Here is a 22,174-nt window from a genome sequence, read left to right as displayed (position 1 = left end):
CGGGGCGCCGACCCTTTGTTCCCAGAGCTCCGGGCTCCGCTCCGTGCCTGCACCGAGACGGTCCGAGAAAAAGCGCCAGCTAGGTCTTGAACCCGTTCTCCCCAAGGCCCAGAGGCGTGCCCAGCTGCTCTCTGCAAGCCCCCGCCCCGCCCCCCCGAGTCCCGCCCCCGAGCCCCACCCCCAAGCCCCGCCCCGGAGTACCGCCCCCTCGGAGCCTCTGGTGCTACCGAGACTTCCCGGGCCCGCAGATCCGACTTTCCGTGAGATCTCTGAACTGCATCTCTGGAGCCTTTCCTTCTAGAAGGGTCTCCTTTTCCCTCGGCAGCCCCTCGCTGGACTCGGAAGGACCAGAAGAAAGGTACTGTTGCTCCAGTGGTAATTGTGAGGTGACGGAGGCACCTGCGAGCTGTGCCTCTAGTGGGGTCTGCTGTGCTAGTAGCAGAGAATGAGAGCAAGGAGGACTCTCCCCTCAGCTGCTGTCCTCCTCGCATCAGTGGCCAGATGATGCCTGCCCCTTGCTTCCAATCCTGGAAACTGATAAAGACAGCTTCGATTTGGGTGCATCTTAAAAAGTACCTTCCCCCAACCCGCTCCCCCCTCACACACGCCAAGCTCTGGTAGGTGCTTATGGTAAATAAGAAACAAAAGCAAATTCAGTTCTGGTTTCTGGAAGTTTCTCTTCCAGGGTGTCATAATCAAAGGGACTTACTCCCATGAAAGCTGAAGAATCAAGACTATATTTGAGTTTCATAAATGGGTAGGATGATCAGGGTGAGAGCCAACTTTTACCCTAGTTGGGATAAGAACAGACGGAGAGAGGAAAAGTAAAAGAGAAATGCAAAAATTGGATTCACTAGCTGAAACCTCTTTCCATCATTAAAAGGGTCTCTACACCCAATTTCCACTGTGCAAGGCTTTGGGAGAAGGTTCCTCACACCATCAAGCAATTCTTGGCCACCAGCTGGGTGTCCTACAATTCAACTCAGTTCTGACTGTAGCTGCCTGGAGGCAAAATCAGATTCCTCAGTCCAGCAAGAGTGATCTTGTCACAATCACAATCACAAATCCAGGTTGTCCCCTGTGCTTCTAAATCAGAGGTTTCTATGATATCCATCTTGGATTTGATTAATTTCCTAGAGTAGCTCACAGAACCCAGGAAACCCTTTTACTCACTACATTATGGGTTTTTCCAAAGGATAGTAAAAGGACACAAATCAACAGTCAGATGAGATACATAGGGTAAGATCCTGAACAAAGGAGCTTCTAGCCTTATGGTGTTTAAGGCCCAGACTGGTGACATTCTGGCTCCCTAACCTGCAAGCTCTCTGAACCCTATCCTTTTGGACTTTTGTGGAGGCTTCATTTCTTAGTCATGATTGATTAAAGCATTGGCCCTTGGTGATCACACTCTGTCTTCAGGTCAGCTCCCTTCTCTGGAGTTTTGGGGGAGGGAGGGTAAGGACTGAAAGTTTCTTTTTTTTTTTTTTTTGTTTTTTTTTTAAGATTTTTTTTTTTTTTTTTACAGAGAGAAATCACAAGTAGATGGAGAGGCAGGCAGAGAGAGAGAGGAAAGGAGGCTCCCTGCTGAGCAGAGAGCCCGATGCGGGACTCTATCCCAGGACTCTGAGATCATGACCTGAGCCGAAGGCAGCGGCTTAACCCACTGAGCCACCCAGGCGCCCCAGGACTGAAAGTTTCAACCCTCTAATCACAAGGCTGGTTCCTCTGGTATCCAGACCCCATTCTTAGGTGTTTTCCAGAATTCATCTCATTAACATCAACTTGGGTATGGTTGAAAGGGGCTGGTTAGGATTATCAACATTCCTTTACTACTCTTATCACTTGGGAAATTTCGAGGGTTTTAGGATCTCTGCCAAAAACAGGATGAAGACTATGTATTTGTCTTCTTATCAATCACAATATCACAATCATCCATTGCTAACCTTGGACAAATTATTTACCATTTCCAAGCCTCCATTAACTCATTTGTGAAATGATAGTTCCTGTCTCATTGGAAGATTAAGTACATTCAAAGGGTTTAGCATAACATAGTAACCATGGAGATGCCCTGCCCTGGCCTCCCTTCAAGGATTTGCTGCCCAGCTGCAGGGAGTGTGGTCAGCCACCAGCGGACCTGCTTTTGGCTCCTTCAGGGGCTGCCCCAGCTGCAGAAAACTGCCCCAGCTGAGGTCACCCCCTTTTCCAGGGGACTCTGATAACTGAGGAAAAAGATAATGGATAAAGGCACGGCCTGTTCTGCCTGACATAGATAGTAATGGGCAAACTCATTCTAGAATTTCTTGCCAGAGCGGCCAAGGCTTTTGGGGGCCTGCATCATGGATTGACTTCTTCCTCCCCCCAGTCTTCTACCCTTTTTGCTTCACAGGTGGGGAGCCCTGATACCCCAAACTCTGTCTCCAGATCTGCTTCTGGAGAGCCCAGTCTATAACATGCAGTGTCTGGCAGACAGTAAGTATGCAATAAATGTTACCTATTGCTTTTTGTTACTGTTGTGTTGAAATAGGAACTCAAGTCTGAGATTGGACATTCTGTTCCTAACCCATCCCACCCCTGCTTTGCAGGTGCTTAGTGCTGTACTAATCACCCTTCATTGTGCTAATATCGTGGAATTACTCTTTGTTATAAACATTTGTATCCTTCCCAAAATTCATAAATTGGAATCCTAACCCCCCTTGTACTGGTATTACGAGGTGGGGCCTTTAGCAGGTAATCAGGTCATAAGAGCGGAGCCATCGTGAATGGAATTAGTGCCCTTATAAAAAGAGACACCAGACAGCTCCCTTGCCCTCTTTCCACCAAGTGAGGATCTAAGAAGGTGGCTATCGGCAGCTAAAAGAAGGCCCTCACTAGAACCAGACCATGCAGGCGCTCAGATCTCTGTCTTCCAGCTTCCAGAACTGCAAGATAATTTTTGTGGTTTCTTAGCCATCTGGTCTGTGGTATGTTGTTATACAATCTGAACTACGATATTCATCTTGAAGTACCTGCAGGGCAGGGAACCTATCTAAAACTTCCTTCCTTCCCTCCACTGATTTGTTAGCTCACACAAACTGGGCATACCATGTGAATCTGTTGATTAATTTTTAACTTTCCTGGGTTAAGGACTTGAGTGTGTTATTTTTGAATAGCTAAATTTTACTCTTCCCACATGGATAAGGAATTTTCTAGGCTACCTCGTTACATGGTAAGCCAGGAGGCCAGCCTGCATTCATTATACTGTTCGCAGGGGTAGAAATCTATTAGCTAAGGTTCCATCCACCCTGCATTTCACAGTGTGCTTTTTGGGGATACCAAGTCATCTAATCACACCATTGGTTATCTTGCAAGGATTCCGAGTCTGGCTCCTTTAGAAAGGGCTGTACAGCCCACAGCTGGGACTTGGTTTCGATACAGTTGATGGGCTTTGTTCCAAAATGCAAGTCAAAAGAGTTACCTTAAGGGGTAATATCAGCAAAGGAGCAATGCCAAGACCGACCTCGAGTTCACTAAGAACTGGCCCCTGGCCAGCTGGTATCTCTTGGGAGGGGATATTGGATCCACAGAAGTTAGTGTCATTGTAGCACTGAGAACTGGGGGAAGCCTGTCTGCCAAGCCACAGCGCTAGCACATACCACCCACCAACTACAGGAAGTGCTCTGGGAGTTAGATCGTTTTTGAAAGTCTGCTTCAAGAGTAGCCTCTTCTAACAGAGAGTGTGTGGAGTTGGAAGTCAACAGCCTAACTTCTCCTTGCCCACTCTGTGACCTTGGGCAGGTCATCTATGCTTCAGTGTCCTCAGCTGGAAAACGAAGGCTTTGCTCGGTTTGCCAAGGCTCCCCCGGCTCTCCTGTCCGAGGTGTCTGTGACGACGTGTTGTTTCTGTGCAGCAGGTGGACGGGAACCACACTTTGTCCCCAGAGGGGCTGCAGCTTGAATAAAAATGAGATGTCGGTGGTAGGAATGAGACATTGGCGGGGAAAACAAAATCCCTCAAAAGGAGAGGAGGTTGTCAAACTCACCCACAAACCTCAAAGCAAAGCTTTGGTTGGATTCCCTGTGAGTCAGGAGCTTTCCCAGTTGCCTCATCTTTCTTACAACTTTGTTATTTCTCCTTGCAATTGCTTTGATGACATTTCCAGCACGTTGGACCAGAATATCGTGACCTCTTTGGGGTGGGGAAGGGCACAGGGTTGGCTGCTCAGCCTTGAACTCTCAGCCCTTCAGGCAGTGATAAGACACCCCTCTCACAATAGGTATCTGACTGGAGAGCCCACCCAGCTCCTGGGTGCCCCCCTTCCTCCCACCTTCCCACACCTGCTCTCTGTGTGCTGCCACACTGTCCCGGCAGGCAGTGACTGCAGACCCTCTAGCCACGTTTCCTGTCTCGTCACAAGGCAGCAGGTGTTCATGAGAAAGGAGCAGCAGACCATCTGCGGGGAGACTAAGACAGTCAGAATCTCAGGAGTCCTCTTATCTGTCTTGTTTGCTTTGCTGATGAGAAATGAGAGGCTTGTGGGCCCAGAGCCACACAACTCGTTAGTGGCGGAGGCAAGAACAGGAGGTAGGTTTCCCTTAGCTAGGACCTATCACTCCCTAGTTTGTATTTTCTCTCCCTACTTGTTCTTAGCAGAATGGATAGATATTTTAACACTTAGTTTGCTTTACAAGATTCTGAACACCCAAGAAAATACTCAAGAAAAGTGAAAGCTTGGATGTCATCTCCTCCGTGAAGCCCTCCCTGAGCCCACCAACTTAAAAGTATTTATTCTGGGAACTTACTTAGGTCTTCAGCTGTATGCTGAAGGGTCCTCCACCTTCAATAGGGCAGTATTCGAGCCTGATTTATCTGGGCCCAGTATAGCTCCACACACAAGAAAATTCACCAGTTCCCTTAATAAACCAAGTCCATTCAGAGGAGCACCCTGACACAGGACTCGGGCCCTCATGGGGATCACGTGCAGAAACGCAGCCACCGCCAGCCAGCGGCTCCTTGTTCTCTCTGAGCCACCCCAGACAACATCTCGTTTTTTTCAGCACAGCAAGGCCCCAGGCTAAAACATTTTAACACGGACTTCTGAGCAGCTCTGGCCAGTGGCAAGAAAGAGTTTAACATGAGACCACAATGTTCAGGTCATCCAGCTTGACTAGGGGTCCCTGCAACATGCCTCCCTTAGAGCACTTGGCCCGTTTCATGGGGTTCTCTGTCCAAGCTGTTTCTGCTCTGGGTTCGGTGACTCCCCTAGAGCTGCAAACCCAGTGCTGTGGTCGACCTAGCTCTGCACTCAGCCTCCCCACCAGCAGTGGCAAACACTAGGCCAGTAACAGGTGCTGAGTGAACACTGCGCCAGACTAGAAAATGGTTATCATCACACAGGTAGAGGAATGGGGCTATTGAAAAAGAGAACAGGCCATGGAAAATAATCAAGACGATGGCACTCTCCTGGAACCCAGGCCCATCCAAGAATGCCTCCTCCCCGAGAACAGGAACCGTGTGGTATGAGAGCGAGCGGCTGGCGCCGGCCACCTCAGCCCTCACACTCTGCAGCTCTTTCCTTCTCCTGCGGCCTTCAAGCCAAAGACCTGGAGTGTGTCTACGCTGTGGGTGTGAGTGGCAGGGGGTATGAAGGCACAAGAAACTATACAACCTGAGAAGAGACCAGGACAGGCACTCGGATTTTTTCTTTTAATTATTTATCAGATAAAAAAGAAAAAATAGTGATTGTTTCTCTTCACCCCCAACATTTCAGTTTTCCAAGGTCAAGTAGGAGGGAAATTGAACAGTAATTCATGCTCCTTGCCTGGAGCAAATTCTTTCCCTGGGCTCTGCGGCACCTCGTGGAGGAGGGCCAGGGCAAAGGGCTCCAGGCAGAAATACTTGTTACTGTGGCAGCAGAGTGGCAGTGCAGCTGTCCTCCTTTCTTCTCCCTGTTGCCAGAACATTCAGACCCTCCTGTCTGCCGCCCCTCCCCCCAGTACCATCCTCCCCAGTCCATCAAAGGAAGCAGGAAGACAGCACGTGAGGAGGCAGGACAGGTATGGCGCAGGACCGGGGAAGTACACAGCAGACGTGGCGGAAGGCCACATCTTCTGCTTCTATTGCACATCCTGGCTCAGATCCCCTGCCCTGAGCAACGGGCTCCAAAGGGAAATGCTTCTGAAGTTCAAACCAAGAACCTGCGGTTGTGTGCCAGGCTCAAGAAGGGGAGGTGTGTGGTTGTGTGGCTTGTTCTGATACGCATATTTAAGTTATATGTTAAGTTATTCTGTGATGGGGGCAAGGCAGAGATTGTGCCTCGTTAAAAAAAAACATGGAGTTTGGACACCCGGGGCCCTAATAGTCGCCTGGGCTTCTCCCCGCCAAGTTCAAAAGACTAAGAATAACTCTCCAGTCCGCAGATCTTCTGCATAAGACGGAAAAGACAGCAGCATCCCCCCAACTACACAAGCCCCCTTGCCAGGTGTCGTGACTCTGACACTCAGGGGTGACCTCTTTTTCTGAACACCTGGAGAATCTGGCCAGCGGCCCCACAGAACACCCTTTCACACTGTACGTTCCTCCATCAGGTGGCAGCTGTTTGATTCTCCTTCCTTGCATTGCAGTGAAAACAGAGTAGGACCGGAACAAGTCGCTTACCTGACCTTACAAAATAAAGTCCTTGGGGGAAAAACAGTGGGGGTGGGGAGAAGGGACTGGTTTTGATTTGGCAAAGCTGCAACTCTTTCGCCTTCATGGGCTGGAACAAAGCTGGCGGGTAAAGACAAACCTAACTGAGCCAACGGCAAGGACTGCAGGCTATGAGAGACGACAGGTCAAACACAGAACTGTATAAATTGTGGCACTATAAAGATGAGAAGGCAGGTCCATGACACCAGCTGGGAGCACGCCTCGCGAGCACGCTTCCAGAAATTACATCTGTCCTGTAGTGAGTGGTGGCATCCAGATACATCGAAGCAGTTCTCCTTCCTCCTCTTCCCAACAAATTCTGAGAGTTTCTCATTTAAATAACTATGTACACACACACAAGCCTGGTCTCTCTTTTACACGAGGGTCCTTCACTTAAGGGTCCTAGAATGGCTTTAGAGAGTCGGTTCCAATTGCCTTTTTGGAGATTTACTGCTTGGGACCAAACCTGTAAGGAGAAGAAATGACTGAGTTCTACATCAGGCAGACCTTTAGGGTGAAAGCATCCCAGTGTTTAAGGGGTTGAGTCTTCACATAAATAACGAGCCTGCAACTCCCTCCCTCCCACAAACCCCTTGGGGTCTGACACCCTAACAGACTAAGTACCCAGGCTGGGACTCACTAGCCCTGTGCCTGGCTACTGTCAACCAGAGGGACCCACGCCCACCGGCAACCCTGGGAGTAAAGCTCCATACCTCCCTCTGATAAGGACAGCTTCTCAAGTTCAGCTTCAAGTTCAGCGTCCGAGATCCTAGGGTTAGGCACACTGTTGGTATAAAATGTCTCAGGGGGGTTTTTGGGCAGATCCAAAGGTTCTTTGGTGGTATCCTGAAGAAGGATGTCCAATTCCTTCTCCAGTTCCTCACTGTCAAAATCTGGAAAGAAAAGATGGCATGAGGACATACAAAGTCCAAGGAGCAAATGCGTTCCTGAGTCAAGGATTGGGGGTGGCATCACTCAGCTCAGCTCTACAAAAGATGTCCAGGCCTCCTTGCAGGTCCGAAAAATCGTAGGAGTCGGGAGGCAGAGGGCACCTCCAAGCAAATACTCTTCTCCCACACACACAGAGCTAAGTCATCAAGGGCATATATTTGCTAACACCACAGAACTGACCCTACTTCCCCTTGCCCATAAAGGAGGATCCTGCAGTAGGAAGTCTAGTGAGGCAAGATGGCTGCAGCCCAGAGAGGTTAACGGTACAGTCTACCAAGAGGAGAGGACAGTTCCTTCTAACCACTGCTGGGGGTGAACCCCAGAGAGAGTCCTGCCTGCACCAGGAAAAGCAGATCTATGACCCAAGCCATCACAGTACCAGCAAGTGAAACCCTCTTAGGAAGGAAGGAAGAAAAGAACCACCCTGTCAACTCACCTAAGCCATTGGTCACCCCACCAGCCAGAGTCTGAGAAACTTCATCCTGAGTGTCACACAGCTGGAAGAGAAAAGCACAAGGCCTTGAAGGCGAAGTAGCATTTCTGGGGGTCTCCGTCTCTTGGGCTCACGGTTCAGGGTTACCAAGTAATGCTGCCCCACCTGAGAATCAGTGCACAAGGGAAGGAGTCTAGTTTGGGGAAAGAGGAAGCACAGCAAAGTCACACCTGCCCTCACTAACTTCCTTCTGTACCTGTTCCTCCCTGGCCCCCTCCTGTACCTCTTGGATCTGATCCACAAGGCTCTCTGCCTTCTCCACTGTGACATCCTTCATGGAGAGTTTTAGTGCTCCTACCCCAGCTTGATAGGCATTGAAAACCTAAAGAGGAAACGAAGTTATCAGTGCAAACAAAGAACACTGGGCAAAATACGTACCAATATCATTTCATCTCTGAATGATGACTTTGGGTTTTTTTTTAACCACCCGCCCTTGATTCAGCCCATGTTCACAGAGGCCAAAAGTTCCCAAAAGGAGAAGCGAACTCCCAGCCCTACCCTGAAAACACCCAGGCCTCCTCCAAACAGCACAGCCACAGTGGAGGGAATGAGGAGTGTTTGCTGGAGAGACCACCCATATCCCGGAACTAGAGGGGCAGTGGTTACCATCTGATCTGTCTGGGAGGCGTAGATCCGGTCCAGGATGCCTTGAACAGTGTCCAGCTTGGCATGCAGGGCCTCGATGCGCTTCTCTGTCCGCTGCTTGGCCTTGAGAGACCTCAGAGCCTGGCGGGGGTGGGGGGAGAGGCATGGAGACTTGGTCAGGACGGCCAGAGGGCCAGAGGAAGCAAGGCTTTCTCTGGTGGTAAGACCATCTCAGGCCTCCTCCTCCTCCCTCACTTGTAAAGCAAGCTGTGGTGCCTGGACCACCTGCAGACACTTCCCATCATGCCCCAAGCTCGTCTCTGAACCGCTGGGGTACCACCACCCACTGTCGGACCCAGGCACAGGTACACAACTAGAGGGGAAGAGCGGAAACTCACCAGCTGCTTCTTTCCTGCTCGGCATGCCCGGCGGGCTTCTTCTTTACACCTACCAAACACAGGGGACAGATCAAGATGACTGTGGCGCAGGATGAGGGCGGTACTGTCTTGAATAGTCCCCGAGAGTCCCACTTAATGAAGGTACTTTCCAATCTGAAAATCAAATCAATTCCGTCCAATGGCCAGAAAAACGATGCCCAAGAGCCTGCTGGCAAACTCCCGCAGCAAGCTGAGATATAAAATGGAACATGTATGCAGGCGAGAAAGCCAAACCAACCGAGGATAAGCAGTTTCAGCCGCCAGGCAAGGAAAATGTGCCAACAAGGCACCTTAACAGCACAGTCCCATTTTGGCAGCCGGTAGACAAGGAATCAGTTCTGAACACCAACAGTGGCCTTGGACGTAGTTCCTGGCTTCCCTGCACTGCTGGGTCTCTCTCACTGTTAAGGAGGAGCAAGCATTTTCATTCAATGTCCACATAGCCTACAGTTTGGAGAAGGGTTCATGTGCCTTTAGCAGGGGTGCCTTCCCCATCTGAGCGGAAGAGCAGGGATCCCTCAGAAAGAACCTGGAAGGCGGACACTCGCCTCATTCACTACGGTATTCCGAAGTATTCCTAAGAACCTAAGACAAGACCCTGCTCGACAGACACTGTTAAAAAGATCCTGGCATGGAGGAGCAGAAATGTTAATGCCAACAGACGTAATCTTGTCGGGGGAAGAATTAAAATTCCTTTTTTTCTCCTTTGTGATAGTCCGTGTTTTTGCATGACCGCTGCACTGAGCAGCGAGGACTTTGCTATTAGTAAAATAACTTTTCTTTCTTTTTCTCTAAGAGTTTATTTATTTACTTGACAGACAGAGATCACAAGTAGGCAGAGAGGCAGGCAGAGAGAGAGGAGGAAGCAGGCTCCCTGCTGAGCAGAGAGCCCGATGTGGGGCTCGATCCCAACCTGAGTTGAAAGCAGAGGCTTAACCCACTGAGCCACCTAGGTGCTCCCTTTTCTTTTTCTTTTTTTTGAGATGAGCCCATGGGCAGCAGTGCTTTGCTGGGTGGGGAGGCTGGGGCTGCTCAGCTCCAGGGTAGTTACCTCTCTGCTTCCTGGGACAAGGACTCCACCTTGCGCGATAGCAGCTGTTCACTCTGCATCAGCTGGTACACCCCGACATCTACGTCGTTGACTGGAGAGACCTTGGCATGTGGCCCTCGGGCAAACTTCACAATCTGAGGGACAGGGACAAATTACTGGGGCCCCTACTGCCCACGCTCAGAAATCCCCCCGGCAGGAAGGGCAGGAGGCACGTGCAGTAGGCACTCGATAAGCCGTTGCTGAGTCGCTGAACAAACAGCTGGACTTCCGTACCTTTTCCCCATTCTGCTCGAGAACTGTGACTCTCTTCTCTTTCTGCAGCTGCAGCAACACTAGGTAGAAGGTCCTCTCGTCCGGACAGGAGCCCACACAGAGGGTGCTCAGCTCTGACAGGGCCACCACGGGGTGGGAGGAGAGCGGGGAGTTCTGATACAGACGGTACACCTCCTCGGCTTTCTCCTGGAGAGGGGGAGGCAAACGTGCTTACAAGCCTGGCCGCTGCCCTCAGAGCCCCAGAAGCCCTGGCCCCATGTTCCCAACCAGGATCATGCAAGACCAGAGCAGGGGGCGCTGGCCTTGTCTCCCCTGAAGTAGCAGTTTTGGAAAGGAAAAAGAACTTGAGTTTTTTTTAAACCTTGGAGGGAAGTCTGGTATATACAGATGAAAGAAAGTACATGGTATGTGTATCAGGAGCTGGCTCCGTGCTCGCCTGTCCGTGTGGGACTTTGTGTTGCTGGGTCTCCCAGCCCAGGGGAAGGAGGAGGAGCCCAAGGTGGTGTGGCACGGCCAAGACTGAGAGCTGAGGCCTGCTTTTCGGCTCTGCCTGTGGAGCCCGGGACCAGTCAGTCTCACCGGTCCTCAGCATCCCTGTCACAGACTGAAGAGGGGAGAGAGATGACATCCATATTCCCTTCCAAAGCTGGTCTTCCCATTCTTAAGCCAACTGGCAATACGGCAAGCAAGAGCGTCACTGAGTCTCTAAGGAGTCTCAGGAGAGAAGGATGTGACAGTGAGGTGGGACAGGGTTTGTGTGGGGAGCCTAAGAAATAGAAGTTTCAAGAAACAATGCCACCGTGTTCCTCTTACATGGAAAGCACTCTCTCAGATTTCTGCAAATAAGAAATACTTACTGAGGTATGAACAGAGTGCTATGAAAATCTAAGGAAGGAACACCTAGGGGTTCGGAGATTGCTTGAGGGGGACAAATGGTTGTTGAGAAGAATTCCAAAGGGTAAGTTCCTAGGTGAAGTGGTGGGAAGGTTATCTCAGGAAGGGGGAAGGTCATGAGCAATGGCATAGAGTATGAGTCAATATGGTGTTTACGGATGTGGACAGGAAGGGAAGAGAGGACAGAAGCCCTTCTCTCTTACACAGACTACACAAGCTGTGGTCTCTTCTTTGCTGTCCTTGCTCTGCAGATGGTGGACAGTCTTGGAAGTGAAATGGCAAGGCTGGATTAACAGAATCTAGCTGGCAAGCAGGAAAGATGGATTGTAGGAGCAAGGCTTAGAGGCAGGGCGGTCATTTATGCCAGAGACTGGGAGGGCCTGAACGGGACAGTGGTGACAGGGACAGAGAAGGGATGGGTTCAAGAAAAATTCAGAAGATAAAACAGGCAGTCCTCAGTAGCTGGGCATGGGGTGGAAGGGGACAGAAGAGTCCAGGATGATGTTTCAGTTCTGGCTTGAGTGACCAGGTGGATATGATGGTTTTAATTAACAGCAAGAACACAGAAGGAAGAGCGTATTCTATAGGGAAGATAAAACATCCCATTTTGGACACGTTGTTTGGGATGCCTGAAGTATATCCAAGAAAATACATCCAACAGATAACTAGATACGCAAACGTGAAGCTCAAAGGAGACACCAGGACAGGATATATAACTCTGAAACTCCTCAAGCACACAGAAGGTAATTCAATTCCCAAGTGCAAACGAGTTACCCAAGGAAACTCAGAGAAAAGTAATAAGCTGAAGGAAGACCCAGGTTTAAGAGGCGAAGGAACTCACAAAAGAGACCCAGAGCAACACACAGGGAGAACCAAGGAGAACCATCAGTGTAATGACAACAAAATCAAAGAAATGGAAAATTTTAAGAAGTGAGGGGCAACGGTGTCAAAGGCATAAGAGTCGTCTAGTAAGACAGGGACTCCACTTTTCATGTGATTTACCTGCCTTGTCAGATAATAACACTTACTATAAAGCTTCTGTAGTGGGAACAGTGCGGTGTCCAGGCCAAAAGATGAACGGCAAGCAACAGTAAATGATGTTGGGGCAGCTGGGAGGCTCAGCTGGTTGAGTGTGCGACTCTGGATTTCTGCTCAGATGATCATCTCAGGGTTGTGAGACAAGTACCATGTCAGGCTCTGTGCTCAGCACGGAGGCTGCTTGAATTTCTCTCCCTCTGTCCGTCCCGCTGCTTGTGCGGGCTCTCTCAAATAAAACAATAAATCTTTTTTACTAAGCAGGGAGCCTGATGCAGCGCTTGATCCCAGGACCCTGGGATCATGACCTGAGCCAAAGGCAGACGCCCAACACCTGAGACACTGAGGTGCCCCAAAAATAAATTAAAAAAAAAAAAACCCACCAAAAAATGATGTTAAGACAACTGACTGTTTGGAAGAAAATTGGTTTTCCTTACCAGATATACAGAAACAAATGCCAAATTACTGAAATTTATTTTTTGAATTTATTTTTTATTAACATATAGTGTATTATTTGTTTCAGGGGTACAGGTCTGTGAATCATCAGTCTTACAAAATCCACAGCACTCCCCCATTGCACATACTCTCCCCAGTGTCCATCACACAGCCACCCTCAAATTACTGGAATTTAAATTGAGAAAATGTTTTGTTGTTGTTGTTTTAAAAGATTATTTATTTATTTATTTTTGAGATTGAAAGAGAGAGAGAGAGAGCCAGCACAAGTGCACAGGCCGGGGTGGGGGGCAATGCTGGGGCAGAGGGAGATGGAGAAGGGAGCCTGATGTGAGGCTCGATCCCAGGATCTGGGATCATGACCTGATCCGAAGGCAGAGGCTTAACCCACTGGGCCACCCAGGCATCCAAGAAAATATTTTTTAACATTTTTTTAAAAGATTTTATGTATTTATTTGAGAGAAAGAGAAAGACAGGTGGGGGGAAGGGCAAAGGGAAAGCGAATCTTAAGCAGACTCCCCACTGAGCACAGAGCCCAGTGCAGGGCTTGCTCTCCGGACTCTGAGATCCCAACCTGAGCTGAAATCAAGAGTCTGATGTTTAACCAACTGAACCACCCAGACACTCCTGAGAAAATATTTTAAAAATCTAATTAACCTAGTGGAGGATGCCTTTGTAAGCAAGACCAGAAATTCAAGAGCCATAAAGCAAAATTTTTAGAGACCTGACCATAGAAACGTAAACTTTTATACAGTAAAAGACATGATAAATAAAAATGGAAAGCAAAAGAGAGACCAGAAAATAATATTTACATCCCTAACACTAAATATATTCTATCTATCTACCCCTAATATGCAAAAATACCCCTCCTAAATATAAAGGACAAACAATCCAGTATAAAAATAAGCAAAAAATATAAATAGGCAACACACAAAAGGGGATTTGTAAATGGCCAGCAGACAGGGAAAAAGCCACTCAAACCCCAAATAGGAAGCATCATTTTTGTTTGTCATACTGGCAAAATTTAAAAGACTCATGTTATCCAGTGCTGGCAAGGATGTGGGGAGACCGAACATGTTAATGTGTGAATTAGTACAAACTTCTGAAAAGTAATTTGGCAATTTCTGTACATATGCATTTCTAGAAATCAACAACAACAACAACAACAACAACAACAAAAAAGGAAGTATACAGGTATGTACACAAAGCTATCAAAGAAGTATTTTTTTGTTTTTTTGTAACAGAGAAATTGGAATGACTTCAATGTCCAACTGTGTGGTTACTACAGGTTAAATTGTGGCGTATCAATAGATCATCATGCAGCTATCCGAAAGAATGTTATGTAGGGGTCTGCAAAGACGCTCATAACATACTGAAGTGTAAAGAAAAAAAGGCACGTTGCAGATCAATAAGTAAAATAAGATTCTATTTCTGGAAAAAATGCATGTGTGCATGCATAGTTTTGTATGTATGTGTACATTCATGTATTTATTCAACAAATATTTAGTGACTCTCTGTTATGAAGCAGGTGCTGTTCCCAGAGTCCCAGCGCCAATAGAACTTCTCCCTCCTGATAGGAGAGACAGATTATAAATAAATAAACAAATAAATAATATTTTTAGGAAGGATTAAATGCTAACTAAAATAAATAAAATAAAAACACAAAAATATAAATATAAAAAACATATTTTACCTGTATAAAATATATAAATACATCTAAAAATAAGATAAAATAAAATAAAACAAAACAGAAAGTAATACAATGGTGTGGGACAAGGTCAGTAAGAAAATATAGGAACACCTGAGCACGCGTGTGTGTGCACACACAAACAGAAAGGAACACACCTAAAGAGATGGAAATGGCATGAACAGAAAGGAAATGTTTGTTTCTTTGTATAATTATTTTAAATAGCAAACCGTATGGGCAATTTTTACTTTTCTGCATTTTTTCAAATAAAAAGTTACTGGCTTTCTGTGTATGGACTTGGGAAAATCACTTAACCTCAGAAGTGTAGGCTTTATTTTATAACAATATCTAGAGAAGACTCTTCAGTTTCATACACAGAAACAAGGTTCCCTCTCAGGAGAAAAGAACAAAGTTACCATATATTTGAAAGCAGATGTCACGGAATGAGCTCAAGTGTTAAGCACTCTGTTTCATGATATAAGCTGGTTATAGGTTTAACGGTACCGTGCCGCTGTAGAGCGAGATTTATTTTTCTACTTAAATAAGAGTAAACTACACTGCAGTTAAAAATTACTGTTGGTCCTTGGAAGATCTACGTTATTAATTCTACTTCCTCCCCCATCTCTGCCTTTGCTCTCAAAAGCCTATGAATCGAAAACCACATCTGTGGGGACAAATGAGTCTACCTCCCTTTGTTCCAGGTTGGAAAACCTTACGGTAAAAGACTGCAAAGAGTAATGGAGCTTGGCCCACAGCCACACAAACTATCCTGTAGTTTCTGCGGGTCCCTGGCTAAGTCCTGGAGGTCAGGGTGCTGGGTGGGAGGAGAGCCATGTGGGTGAAGGGAAAGAAAGAGCCCTTCCCTTGAAGCAGATGCACACTGCTCAGTCAAATCGTGAGGGCCAGGGAGAGGGGGTAGATTTTGGAGACGTCCACCTCAGTCTGAGTTAGAGAGGGTGGGGTGTCTGTCAAGGTGAAGAGAAAGTGGAGCTTCTGTGGGGACAAGGGATGAAGATGCTCAGCTGGCTCCAGCTGTGTGGAAGCTTCTGGAGCTATGCAAAGGTCCTGAGGTTGGGCTTAGTCTGTGAGTTTCAAAAAATAAGTACTGTCTACGCTGTACTTCTGCTACCTGGTGTTCGGTCAATCTGTAAACATGCACACACACAGCAGTTCTGGTAGAGTGGTGGGGCTGAAGTGGGTGTACACTGGGTTAAAGTGCACTGGGAAGGTCAGGAAGTGGTGACAACAAAGCTTGGTCAAGAAGGAGAGAAACAGAGCACTAACGAGAGAGTGGCCAGGCCCCACAAAGGAGTCATTCTGTGATGGGAAAAACTCAGGAGGATTTAGAGGCTGAGGAAGGAGAGCACCAAGCAAGGGAGACGGAATGTATATCAAGAGGGACTGATGGAATGAGGGAAGAGCTGGGTAGACACAGACTCAAGAGCCCATGTGGAGGAGAAGACGGACCCTTCATCCTCTGAGCCTGGGGAGAAATGAAGGCTCAAACTTGACGGAGAAGGACAGAAAACTGAAGGCTTGTCTTAGGAGATGCTCAACGAAATGTCAGCAGAGTCATGGGGGTGGTGTATGGAAGGCAAGTGTGAAGGGGCTGGGAAAGGACAAGAAGCTGGGCTGAGGAATGGCTACGAGGGCCCTCCTAGAGCTGGGCCCCATGAAAGGGACCCCAGTCTTGGTGACAGGGTGATTCTCTCTAGCAGGGATGGCAGACTGTGGGGCCGGTCTACAGCAGTGGCTGTGCTGGGTGTCTCAGGTGGCCCGAGAGAGCAGCAAAGCAGCTGGGTGCATGCTCTAGTTTGGCTAGGGAAGGCAGGCCAGGAGGAAGCTGACCACCCAGTACAGCATGAAGGGACCAAGGGCCTGGGGGCCTCTTCAGTGAAACTAAGACCATCAGTAAGCTGAAGGGGAGAGGGTTATAGTCACAGAGGAGGAACTCTGAACCTGGTCTGCTGATTTAAGAGAAGGCCTAGCTAAAGTCACAAGGTCTTTAGAAATCCTCAGAAATGCTTAACCAGTAAACTACAGAAGGCAAAGAATTTTCCAAACTTTAGCTTATCACTAATATCTACAAATACAGAAAGTAGTCAACTGTATGTTACCGACAATTCCTGGACAGCCATTGCCTTTGAAATGTACAATCCAACTAACAACTCCATATAAAAGGTCAGATAAACTCCATTATCAACTCCGTCACCATGCAAAAAAAGATGTTGTTTCTCTAAGGATACACACAGGAACATGGAGGATCCTGTCATCATGGCGATGCCATTTGGACCGGACCTCTGCCTTTTCAGCACCCACCTTAAGCAGCTCCATGGCTACGAGCACCTCCTCGGCAGGAACTTTATTATCGCCTAGCATGTTGGAAAGAGTCCACTTGAGGGGCTTCAGTAGGAAGACTCCAACCCCCCAGGAGATCCAGCTGCTGTCTACACTGGCCATGAAGTCTGACTCCCGCTGCAACTCCCCTCGACTGCAGGCAAAGAAAGAAAAGGGCATAGAGTAGGCTTAATGCAATGTCCCATTCCAATCTGAATCCTCCCCTAAGAGACAAATTTGATCATCACCATCATCATAAACACCATTTCTTAGGTACCTACTCTGTGCCAGCGATTATGAGCAGCACTGTTTATGCTCCAGCTGAAAACCTCACGACAACTCTGTGAGATGGACATTGTTGCTAGCATTCTGGTCAATGAGAAAACTGGAGGACTGGGGTGAGAGAGGCCAATATAACTTGGCTCCAAAATGCAAGCTCTCCACTAAGGCTACAGAGCCTAACTTGGGACTTCCTTGTACAAATGAAGCTCCATATGATAAAATGAAAATAACCATAATGTCAATTACTGTCAATGCAAGACCTAAGGAAATATAGAAAGATGGTCAGAGAAAAGATTTTCTGCTATTCCTAAGCTAAGGTGGAGACAGGACATAAGCACTTTATGGTACTAGTACTAAGTAGCTACATTTAATGAATGCTTACCATCGACCAATCACTATGCTAAGGGCTACGTAAAGAATATGTTTCAAATCCTCACGATAAACCTACCGACAATTATCATCATCATTTTATACTTGGTCAAGCTGAAGCATAAAGAGGGGCACATAATTTTAGCGAGTGGCAGAGCCAGGATTTGAGCCCAGACCGTTTGGCCCTCAACTTGGCACAGTTCACTTTCTCAGACACAGTAAGTTTCAGAAATGGCTTGTCCCATCAGCGTCAGCTAATGGAAAGGTACTGGGAAGAAGGGAGACCCCTAAAAAGAACATAGCAAAGTTGACTTTCTTCATTCACTGGGCAGCACCCTCAAAGGAACATACGAAAGTTGACTGTCTTCATTCACTGAAGCAGGTACTATGCTAGATAGGCTGCTCTAAGTGTAGGTACAAATGTGATCTGCAAATGATTTAGAATCAGGAGACAAGGGGGTCCAGGCCTGGCATTAGCTCTCACTAGCTGAGTGACCTCGAGTAAGTAGCTTGATCTCAGTCTCAGTCCCCTCTTCTGTCTGTTGAGGATAATTCTATCATCTCGCTCTCAGGACTGCTGAGGAGGTCAGATGATGGTGTATGCAAAGTATCTGCATACTGTTAAGTGCGGTACATCTATTAGACAAGATATCCATGCTGCCGCCGCAGGTACCTCCAAAACCCTGCACCGGTCGCACAGGGGACACCTACAGACCCTTCTCAGAGCACCGAGGTACCCAGTAAAGCCCTCAGCCTGCTTCATGTCCTCTGCTTCAACCAGTCTGTGCCAAGGACAAGCCAAGACAGTCCAGACACATGACCTGTGCCGGGGAGGCTGCAAGCAAGATCCCCACAGGCCTTTTCCCCACGACTGCCCTCTCGTTAGTCCTGACATTCCTTAGTTCAATAAATCTATCTCACATACCTTCTGTGCCAGGGTAATTCAAATTTGGAAGCCCCTACAAAATAACTACACAACGGGATTCCAAGCCAGACAAGTCATTGTCACCTCTGCCAGACGGGTTTCTCCTCTTACCGTCTGAATCTAATCTCATCGGACAATCGTGGCCCCCCAATTTGCCCGATGCCCCGTCTCCCTCTCCCTCCACACCCCTAACCCAGCCTCCTTTCGGGTCCTCCTGTGCGTACTGAACAAACAGATCCGCCCCTGCGGTCCAGACCCTGGGCTGGGCGCGGTACCCTCAGGGAGCCACCCCCGCCCCCTGGCCCGGGCCCGCCCTCACCGTAGCAGGTCCTGCAGCACGGTGGCCAGCCCCAGCGGGACACTGCCCTTGCGCTGAAAGGCCTCCTGCAAGTCCCGCAGACGCAGGCGCACCACCCCCTGGCGGCGGCTGTGGCTCAGCACCAACGGAGCCCAGAAGCCCATCTTGCTGTCCCAGTCGGTGCTGTTCACCTCGCGACTCCTTTTGAAGGCGGAGAACAGGAAAGACATGCGTTCCTCATCATCCTCCCACTCGGGGGGCAGTAGGCCCACCGGGTCTCCCCCGGCCGGGGCCTCGGCCTCCCGCTCCGGGGACCACATCGGAACCCCAGCCCCGCCAAGGCTCCGAACACAACCCCGGCCCTGGTCCCCTTCCGCCCTGGTTCCTTCCCGGCTTCCGTTCCTTGACCGCCTCCTCCTCTGTCATTACGTCATCGCCACCCCCAGCGTGAAATAAGTCCCGCGCCTTCTTAAGCGCATGCTTCTCTCTGCCCTCTCTGCGCCAGGAGGCGGGCTGATGACCCTATTTTCTGACAGCTTCAAGGCGCTTGCGCCGGCACCTCCTCCCGCAGTCTTTGTGCGGCAAGTGGGGCTTCGCGCGTGCGCGGCGAGTAGGTGAGCGTCCCGCCCCACCGACGGATCATAGAGTTTAACGACGCGTCATAGAGAGCCTAACGCTTCGGCGCGGGGTTGTGGAGGTTCCAGGTAGTGGGACTGTAGAGTCCCGCTAAGAGGCGCCAGAGGAACCGGGATCGCTGGTGCATCAGTATGCGGTTCCTCCAGCAGCCTTTACTTCAGACACTTAAACTTCCAAGATACCTTCCTTTTACAGTAATGTCAGCGGATAGACAGCCGTTGGCCACTCAAGCTCGTATCCGCACTACTTTTTTTTTTTTTTAAGATTTTATTTATTTATTTGATAGAGATCACAAGTAGGCAGAGAGGCAGGCAGAGAGGGAGAGAGGAGAAAGCCGGCTCCCCGCTGAGCAAAGAGCCGGATGGATGCGGGGCTCGATCCCAGGACCCTGAGATCATGACCTGAGGCTGAAGGCAGAGGCTTTAACCCACTGAGCCACCCAGGCGCCCTCCACACTATCTTAAAGATATATAAGCTTCTACTGTTCTGGCTTCTAACCTTCATCCCTGGCGCGCTCTGCGTTTCTTTCTCAGTGTCAGTATCTTGCTGATCCTCAAGCTGGAGCTCGATTCTAATCTTCGTTGAAACCTACCCCAACTGACCTGACTCACAGTTGATCTCTTTCCCGGACTGCACAGTTGGCATTTACTATTATGTATCCTGTTCCCTAATTCCCTCGGCGCAGGTGCAATGGCTTAAATATGATGCTATGATACATAGTGGTGCTGAAGAAATTGTGATAAACTGAAAGGTGTTCGGCTTGACCTCTGCCCTTCTAATAACTTAGAATCTTGCTGGAATGGAATATATAAGAGTCTTACAAAAAAAAAAAAATCTTTTGAGCAATGAACGTGCCCAGGATGTTAAGAATAAATTGTTTTTTTTTTAAAGATTTATTTGTTTATTTGACAGACAGAGATCACAAGTAGGCAGAGAGGCAGGCAGAGAGAAAGAGAGAGGAGGAAGCAGGCTCCCTGCTGAGCAGAGAGCCCGATGGGGGAGTCGATCCCGGGACCCGAGATCATGACCTGAGCCAAAGGCAGCGGCTTAACCCACTGAGCCACCCAGGCGCCCAAATTGGTTTTCTTTTTAATTGAACGATTTAAAAGATGAAAGGAGTTTCTTGTTTAATGGAACTGGGTAACAATCCCCAGAATTGAGTATGAATCTGACCTCTGCCATTCACTGGCTATATGACCTTGGTCAAATATTTAACCTATTTGAAGGAAATACTATGATATATGTAAAATACCTAGTATAGTATTATAGGTGTTATTGATGTACAGAAGATGTTAGTGTTTGAAGCCAAGGGCCAGGAAAGAATTCTTGAGATGTCTTTGGTGCAAAAAAGTGGTTTTATTAAAATACGGAGACAGGATCTGTTGGCAGAAAGAAGTGCATAGGATCACCAAGAGTGGGCAATTATATACTTGCAAATTGGAAAGGGGGTTAGGGACAGAACAAACCTCCAAGGTACTTTGGAAACAAGGTTTCTAAGGCCCTGAGGGGGCTAGCCATTGTTAGGAAAGGTGTTTATTACTGTTCAGTAAACCCTCAGTCATGAGACACTTCAGATGTGTATCAGTGGACCCTATGCTTGGAAGATGATTCCTAACCTGTATCTTGGAGGGAGGAGGGGTTAGAGATAAAGGGAGCTTCCAAAGGAATTTTTATATGTTAAAGAACACCTACAGGGTCCCAGGGGTTGGGCTAAGATTGAATTTTGCCCATAGCAAAGAGTCAGTATTGAGGCAGTTGAATCCCTAAAGGAATGTCACTCTCCTCGTTTCAAGAACTTGTCAGTGGGCTGTAAGTAGTAAGGAAATTTAATAATTTTTCTTCTGACTTTGTTTTCCATATCATTATTACCGTGTGGCAGAATGTTTAGTAGTTGGAACTCAGTTATAAGGAAGAATTTTAATGAGGATTTTGAAATACGAAAAGGGATATGCTTGGCTATATAAAGTGCCAACTGATATTGATGTGTTGCATTCTTTCAAGCATTTTCAGGTCCCATATGATATTTATGACAACTGACAAAAAGTCTCTCCTTGACCACAGTCTAGATAGGTTTCTCTGAACCCTGTTCTTGACTAGGCCTGCCAACCTTGGCCTATAAAGACCTGAGCAAATGCTACCATAGTTTCAACAGCTCAAGACCACATCTCTAGGAAGACTGTAGGCCCTCCCAAAGTGCTGCTGTCTCAGAAAACTCAAGGTTGTCAAAAAATTTTACTGTCTGTTCCAGGCAACACCTGAAGATGGGGCCCCTGTCTCCCAGCCTCTGTGGGAGAGGACAACTAATTTTCACAAGTCAGTTGGCAAACCCAGATACATTTCACAGGGACCGCCTCCCCTTCCTGCTTTTTGTAATTTATCTCTGGCCAGACTCCACTGAGACCCCCTCACTCTCCTGCCTATTCCCGTATTAGCCCTTTGAAAAGCCTAGTCACCTCTGTATAAAAAGGTTGAGTTAAATTTGCACTGGATGCTTTCCCTATTGTAATAGTATATTACTGATTAAAATCTATCCTTACCACTTTAACTAGTGCCCAGGGTTACCCTAAGAAGCACGTTTCTGCCATGCTAGCATACTCAATAAAATGTCTGGTTGGTGTGTGTCATGGGAGAGACCAGCTTGTTTTCTCAGCTAGGCCTCTGAGTCCAAGTCAAAATAGTCCTGCTCCTAAGCATTTTTTAAAAGATTTTATTCATTTATTTGACAGTGATCACAAGTAGGCTGAGAGGCAGGCAGAGAGAGAGAGAGAGAGAGAGAGAGGAGGAAGCAGGCTCCCCGCTGAGGA

General features: G+C 48.0%; 1 protein-coding gene and 1 long non-coding RNA gene across 3 annotated transcripts; one reads left to right on the top strand and one right to left on the bottom strand.

Moving 5' to 3' along the window:
• The first annotated feature begins 206 nt into the window (after positions 1 to 206).
• LOC131999169 (uncharacterized) lies at positions 207 to 3,840 on the top strand. The gene is made up of 3 exons (XR_009399037.1): positions 207 to 358; positions 2,387 to 2,469; positions 3,775 to 3,840. It is a non-coding gene; the product is annotated as an uncharacterized LOC131999169 (long non-coding RNA).
• A 1,829-nt stretch (positions 3,841 to 5,669) lies between these two features.
• Positions 5,670 to 19,179, bottom strand: CHMP7 (charged multivesicular body protein 7). Of its 2 annotated transcripts, XM_059371767.1 has the most exons (10): positions 18,756 to 19,173; positions 16,843 to 17,014; positions 10,455 to 10,640; positions 10,182 to 10,315; positions 9,092 to 9,140; positions 8,715 to 8,834; positions 8,332 to 8,430; positions 8,052 to 8,112; positions 7,378 to 7,557; positions 5,670 to 7,130 (listed from the first exon to the last, which is right to left on the bottom strand). In XM_059371767.1, the coding sequence occupies exons 1-10, from the start codon at positions 19,052 to 19,054 to the stop codon at positions 7,078 to 7,080; spliced, it is 1,353 nt and encodes a 450-aa protein (XP_059227750.1). In that variant the 5' UTR covers positions 19,055 to 19,173; the 3' UTR covers positions 5,670 to 7,077. The 2 variants fall into 2 exon arrangements, with proteins under 2 accessions (XP_059227750.1, XP_059227758.1); XM_059371775.1 differs by lacking the exon at positions 8,052 to 8,112 and having other exon boundaries at positions 18,756 to 19,179.
• Positions 19,180 to 22,174: the final 2,995 nt, after the last annotated feature.

This window comes from Mustela nigripes, chromosome 1, assembly GCF_022355385.1.
Source record: "Mustela nigripes isolate SB6536 chromosome 1, MUSNIG.SB6536, whole genome shotgun sequence".
Taxonomy (NCBI): domain Eukaryota; kingdom Metazoa; phylum Chordata; class Mammalia; order Carnivora; family Mustelidae; genus Mustela; species Mustela nigripes.
Note: the sequence above shows the minus strand (reverse complement) of the source record. Positions and strands in the feature narration are given on the sequence as shown.